This window comes from Alosa pseudoharengus, unplaced genomic scaffold (genome assembly GCF_046254945.1).
Source record: "Alosa pseudoharengus isolate Yale_2024_CS ecotype anadromous, Long Island Sound unplaced genomic scaffold, YU_APseudo_1.1 YU_APseudo_1.1_scf_5, whole genome shotgun sequence".
NCBI classification, from domain to species: Eukaryota; Metazoa; Chordata; class Actinopteri; order Clupeiformes; family Clupeidae; genus Alosa; species Alosa pseudoharengus.
In genome coordinates this window covers 10,870,307-10,877,195 of record NW_027468837.1, presented here as the reverse complement: position 1 = coordinate 10,877,195, position 6,889 = coordinate 10,870,307, and the positions used below count along the sequence as shown (strand labels likewise).

Genomic DNA, 6,889 nt, shown 5'->3' with positions numbered 1-6,889 from the left:
CCTATTTTAAATGGCATTTAAATACTTCAGAAGAATTCAGCCTTGGTTCAGTTATAACACTTAGTGCAGCTTGGCTACAGCTTTGGCATTCACATAGCACAGGATCTTTCTTCCGACTCATGGTTGATGGAAGACATTTAGATGCAGGCCTAACGGACTTATTGTTAAACAAGGGAAGCTTGTATTACATATAATGTGCACCCAAACAAGAGAACTCTTCCGGGAAGTGAGCTTGGAGTGCAGTCTGAAGATATTAGTGGTGGTATCTACGTTACACCACTGCACTGTGGACTGCTAGACTCGGAATACTCTGTGTTAAAGGTGGGATGTTTTTGCAGAGTGTGAGAAGAGAGTAAATGGAGTAAATCGCTCCCAGGAGAAGTAATCCCTTTCTAAAGACATCTAAACCAGAAAGTAAAGTGTGCAGCCTCTCCTCATTGATCAGACATGGCAGGCATGGAAGCCAGCAGAGGTCCTATGCTGTTATTTTTAAGCATGCTGTAAGGGTACTGCCACATTTCACATAGCCTTCATTTGCAAGATCAAAATTTTTCTTTCAAGATATGTAGTTCAGCTACTGTAGCCTATTTAGTCAGGGATAGCAAGCCTACTCTTCTAAAGCTCTATGATATATCATGTGTCAGGAGAGCAATACTGAAAATTAACTAATTTGAATACCATACTTTCCAACGTTTTGTGTCTTTGTGTTAGTGTTGAATGTTTGAGGAGTGATCTGCTGTGTGATAATGAGAACTCATAGCTGGTAAACTTCTCTCCTTCTGTCTACAGGAGGTAGGTGTTCAACGTAACTATAGTTCACCACACCACCCTCGCTGTCAGTGTCATCGTCCTCATCGTCCACATCCTCATCCCCCAGATAGTGACTGTCCCCATCAGAGCCAGCATCCACGTCCATCTTCAGCCGCTTCTTGTTGCTGTTACGCACGGACGCCTCCAGGGCCTTCTGTTTGCGGTAGAAGTGGGAGAACTTATTGAAGATGATGGTGATGGGCAGGGCCACCACCAGAGTCCCGCCGAGGATGCAACCGGACGCCGCAAGCTTGCCCGCCACCGTGACGGGCACCACGTCCCCGAAGCCTACCGTGGTCATACTAACGGTCCCCCACCACCAGCACGCGGGGATGGTGTCCAGTCCGACGTCCTCCTCGTACTCCGCTGTGTACACGATGCCTGAGAACACAGACACGCCCACACCCAGGTAAAGCAGCAGGATGCCCACCTCCCTGTAGCTGTGCTGCATACAGAGACAAGGGGAGGTCAGTATAAAGTTCATGCGCTTCTGACAACCTGACGCACCCTTACCATGCACTTCCCTCTCTTCACTCCTCTCTCTCTTTCTTTTACCACTTTCTCTTCCTACCACACTTTAACTAGTTATTATAATGTCGGCAGTCCTATCCTCTAATAATAATATTGACAGAGGAGTAGTAAGATCTCCTCTGCCCTGTAGCTTGAATGTTATTCTCTTGCTGTAAGTCGCTTTGGATAAAAGTGTCTGCTAAATTAGTAAATGTAAATGTAGATATCATTCAGTAGGCTCTGGACCATGATGGGCATTTAGGGTTCAAATAAGTGCCGTCAAGGCGATATCTGTAAGATATCAGGCATTTGGCCTTTAGTCAGTGGTTTCCATTTCAAACAGGACCAACCATAATAACAAAAAGTACACATAATTGCATCCCAACTGCAACAGCCAATATCATAATTAATTAATTTATTTCTGAAAAATATCCTCAGGCCTATTGATTTTCTTTTGGAAAAAATCTGAAAACTAATTTTCCAGAATTTGGAATGCTAAACATTGTTTTGTATTGTTTTGTACAGGCTATCCGTGCAGTTAAATTTGATACCAACATTGTAATACTGTAGGTTTCTTTTTTGAATTTGCATTTCATATTTTGACTTTTCACAATAAGATGTTTCATGACAAAGCAACTACAGCAACCACCACTGCAGCTATGATCTCTTGCTGGGATGAGCAGAAGAGCATTGAGAATAGGGATGGGAGAAATGTAGTTCTCCATTTTACAGGATCAAATAACTAAACATCCAGCATGATGGAGCAGCCATGGCCTACTGGTTAGGGCTTCGGACTTGTAACCGGAGGGTTGCCGGTTTGAACCCCGACCAGTAGGAATGGTTGAAGTGCCCTTGAGCAAGGCACCTAACCCCACTGTAGCAGGCAGCTCACTGTGTTGGCATTAGTGTGTGCTTCACTGTGTGTTCACTGTGTGCTGAGTGTGTTTCACTAATTCAAGCATTGGGATAAATGCAGAGACCAAGTTTCCCTCACAGGATCAAAAGAGTATATACTTATACTATGATAATCCAGGCTTAGATTCCATTAATTATGCAGTGTGATACAAAGTTGTAGCCATTGTAGTGTAGCAGGCTAGGCATCTACACATTCTGCCTAGTCTCACCCTTAGCGTGGCCCCTAGTGACCGTAGGCCCGTGGAGTGTCTGGCCAGCTTCAGGACTCGGAATATCCTCATGAGTCGGAACACCTGCACCACTTTTCCCAAGTTTTCTAGCTCGGATTCACTGCCAACTACCAAGTCAAAGAGTAGGGTGACATAGATGGGCACCACAGAGATGATGTCGATCATGTTGAGAGGCATCATGAAAAACTTCCGCCGGTTTGGAGCTAGAAGCATGCGAGTCACCACCTCAAAGTTGAACCAGCAGACACAGAAGATCTCGAGGGCCTGCAGAGTGGGGTCCTCGATCTGCTTGCCATTCTGGTCAAAGACCTGGTACTCCGGGATGCTGTGAATGCACATGGTCGCAATGGAGGTCAGAACCACAGTGATGGACAGTAGACTGAAGAGCTTGCTGGGGATGGAGTAGCCAGGGTTCTCCAGGGTCAGCCACAAGCACCGACGGACATTGCCACACTTCATGTCCTGGAAGAGCAAGATGTCCTTGTTGAGGTCGGAGATTTCGTCCACGTCTGTGTCCACACTGCTCTCGTCGCTGTCTTCATCCCAGTTCTTGTGTCGGGTCTCAAGCTTTCGGTCATGGTATCGGTAGCTGCAGCAGCTGTCCAGGAAGAACTCGTTGATGCCCCAGTACTCAATCTCTTGGCAGAAGGAGAAAACACACAGCTCCTCCATGATGTGGAGCTTGCCCGTCTGGTAAAAATGCAGGACGTACGCAAAGAGGCTCGGGTTGCGGTCAAAGTAGAACTCCCTCAGCTGCTCGTCGTAGTCGTCGCAGACCTGCAGGATAGCCTCCTCGGACTCACAGGCTAGCAGGCGGCCCAGCCGTGTGTCGGGGAACTTGCGCAGCATGCTGGAGAACAGGCTGCTCTTGAGCCCTCCCACGTTGATGTGGACCAGCGGGTCTCCAGGGTCTGGGACCCAGCCCCGCAGGCTCTCCTTCACCATGGCGCCCTGCCCTTCAATGCAACACACAGACAGAGACATCTCATGTGATGAAATGGGATAGTATGAGGAAAGGCACCAAAAATAAATGCAGTGAAATGTCCCTCTGATCCTCAGATTAGAAATCTATACAAATGTTGGTGATGGGTTTCAGGTGACTAAATCTCCCAACAAATAGTAAGGTCAGACAACAACAACAATAATAATAATATTTTGTTCAATTCTAATTTGAAAACACCTCGATATAGATTGTTGTGGACAGACTGACCAACCCTGTGCAACTATGTATGGGATACAATATGAAGACAGTAAGAGGAATACTGTCTTCATGGTACCACATCTGGGTAAAGATAAATGTGGAAAGTGAAGCTATAGACTGGAGGCTAAAGGTTCAAATGCAGAGGGTGCCAGTGCACTTATTGAGTAATGATTTAATTTAGCTTACGTTCTCTTGCCACAGCTGTTGACAAACAACATGCACTAATGTACATTAGGTTGTTAATAGATGCTACCTAGAATAGACAGCCATTAATTTGTTATAAAATGCTGCTGGTACTGTAACGACCATATAGCCTACAATCTCCTTTGTGGCCGAACTCTGAAGAAATGAGCGAATGGTCTCTTTTTACGATATATTCTATTCTCACTCATTATTTTCAGGTTTTCACTTTTTTCGTTTCGAATAACTGAAAACCGAGGTAAAGGTTTAAATCACTTTATCTTCTGATAACCTTGAGGTAGCCTACATAAATGTTGCAAAACGCTCTTCTCTCCAGAGAGCTTGCTATATGTTATCTATAATTGAAGAGAATGAAATCTTTCAAGTCCACTGCATGTGTTTGACAAATCAAAAACACAATGTTCGATCTACAGCGTCTCTGGTAGCCTATGGTTGATGTAGGCTAGCCTACTGTAAATGCATTTGACAGTCAGCTTTATACGATCTAAGCCAAACAATATTCTACTTCATTTAACATCTAAGGTCCTTATAACCCCCAAAATCACTGCACAAAACTTTAGAACATTATGGTCTAGGCCTTACATCTTTTATATGCAACAGTTAGACTACACTATTACTGATGTATTAATTAAACTGACAAAAGCAATAAGGACTCACCGTAAAAACTTGGAACCGAATTATCCTCGTCCTCGTTTTCTCAAAGTCCACTTATTCCAACAATGCCTTAATTATGGAAGAAGTAGGAGGACCCGAATAAATTGAAAGTCTGGCATTTCGTGCATTATTGCTGGTTAAAAAAAAAACCCATCGGTTGTGTATTTAGGACTTTGTGCATCTGTATGAGCCATTGCATCTCTGCATTTAAAATCGCCGGAACAAACCGACGCACGGCAACTCATGTGCTTGCGGCTGGCACATCGTCGGGTGCGCGCTTTGGTCACTGGTGCGTACATCAGTGGCTCGAGAATAATAAGGGTTCATCGGAATTTTACGTGCGTGTCTGCGAGGGATCATGTGCAAGCCGTGTCCATACGAAAAATGATACTTCTGCATCAAAACAATATTAAACACAGTTGCAAAGAAAAAAAATTCAACATACACTGCTGCAGCCTAAACAACGAATCATTGGCTAGCCATTTATTTTAGTTTGTTAGTTAATATCGGGTGACTATTTCATCAGGAAGATAGTTTGATTGGTTCCAATAAACATGAAAGCTTCAAAACATGAAAGCTTCACATTTTTTTGATACTTCCATGTAAAGTGATATAGGCTACATGCAAATAAATGGTTGTGTATGAAAGGCAAATTTGCCTAAATGATAAATCCTACAGATGTGATATAGCTTATACGCCTTTATTTGTCTTTAATGTGAATTTATTAGTCTGAAGAACCATATAAATAATTCTGTTATAAAACTATAAATGACAAATAGGCTGCAAGATATTCTGTTTCTATTAATGGCATTTTAATGCCCTTTGTAATGGTGTTTGGGCAGTCCTGAGGACATAAGAGGATACTTAAAACTATGTCCAGGTCCTTTCCCTTTTTCCTTTTGTAAATAATGCCTCCTGGTGTCCAAAGAAAGCAAACACTTCCATTTAGTATGCCTCTCTACTGTGGTCTCTCTGGGAACATGACAAACAAGTCCCCCTCACCTTTGTATTGAAATCTATACACGAGCATACCTCTGACAAGTGGAAAGATGAGGCTGCCAGAACAGTGCCAGAGAGGAACATCTCAGTAATGCTGACCAGTGGCGATGTTGTTCAATGAGATTTGCTAACACTTTATAAGCTGATGATCCACATGGAAACTTTTTGAGCAATGTTGCTGAGCAATGTTCCTGTAGGCCTATTGGTTTTTGGATACATTCTCATTGATATTAGGCAGTTTTTACTGTACTTTAATCATCAGAAGGCAAATAAGAACAAATCATCCAATAAGAACACACAGAATTGGTTATGTTGTTGCTCAGCGACATTGCTCAAAATGTTGTTCCAAAATGTATGTCCACATTAAAAAAGGCTTTTTGATCACATTACACTCTTAAAACGAATGTGTTGAAAGTTGTTTTTAACACATCTCTGTGTCCAGATAGGGACAACACAATTTGTGTTGTTTCCTTTTTTTATTTGTTACACATATATGTTGAAAATAACACAACTTGCATTGAAAACAACACAACTTGTTTTCTAACACATCTTTGTGTCCAGATAGGGACAACACATTTGTTTTAAGAGTATTCAGTTGATATGGCATTGAGCAACCACCCACTTAGAAAACAAATCTCAGTTACTATAGTTACCTTGTCAAGTATAACCTTGTATTTGAGAGAGACATGTCTCTAGCCATCCAATCATATACATGTGTTGTTATACAGTATACTTCGAACAAGGCACACAAAAGAAAAATATTTTTTTTTAAATCCCAAATCTAGGGCCTAATATAGGGCATCAACAGGATTCAACAGGTATGTTGCACTAGGTCTACATCCATCATTAATAATAATGACATAAAATACCCATTTGGACTGACACTGAACTGCAGATTAAATAATTTTCCAAATCCTACAATAATGCAAGATGTTGGCTGCATTGCCAACATATTTGCATTGAATCAAGAAGTCAACCATTTTAACAACCTTCATTAGCAGGCTATCACAGACTATTCTTTTGAGAACTGGGAAAAAGATGCATACCACAATAGCTTTATAAATAGTTTAGTGGTATGGCTAGGAAATCAGAGGTGGAAGAACTCTGGCCTGAAAAAGTAAGTAAGCATTTGTTCAAACCATTCACTAAATTAGCTTAATATAGCCTAATTAGCACCACTCTTCAGAGCAGCTAGTGAGATAACCCTGTCTTATACACACAGGTAGTGTCAATACATTGTTTTTTCCTCCTCTGAGGGAAATAAATACGAATATGAATTTGACCTTCTTTCTCTAATTTGTCTCGTGATGGACCACAAGAGGGCAGTGTTGATGAGTGAAAGAACTCAAGCCTCTAGTGCTTGAGGTGT

The 6,889-nt window shown here is 42.1% G+C and overlaps 1 protein-coding gene across 1 annotated transcript; it reads right to left on the bottom strand.

The window, feature by feature from the left end:
* Positions 1 to 754: 754 nt before the first annotated feature.
* On the bottom strand, positions 755 to 3,410 carry LOC143104193 (delayed-rectifier potassium channel regulatory subunit KCNS2). The gene is made up of 2 exons (XM_076268156.1): positions 2,445 to 3,410; positions 755 to 1,255 (listed from the first exon to the last, which is right to left on the bottom strand). Exons 1-2 carry the CDS (start codon positions 3,408 to 3,410, stop codon positions 755 to 757), a joined length of 1,467 nt encoding a protein of 488 aa, XP_076124271.1.
* Between the last annotated feature and the right edge of the window lie 3,479 nt (positions 3,411 to 6,889).

Coding starts and splice junctions, on each gene's coding strand:
- LOC143104193 (XM_076268156.1), bottom strand. CDS start 3,410: ATGGTGAAGGAGAGCCTGCGGGGCTGGGTCCCAGACCCTGGAGACCCG. Junction 1,256..2,444: donor CACTAGGGGCCACGCTAAGG/GTGAGACTAGGC, acceptor CTCTGTATGCAG/CACAGCTACAGGGAGGTGGG.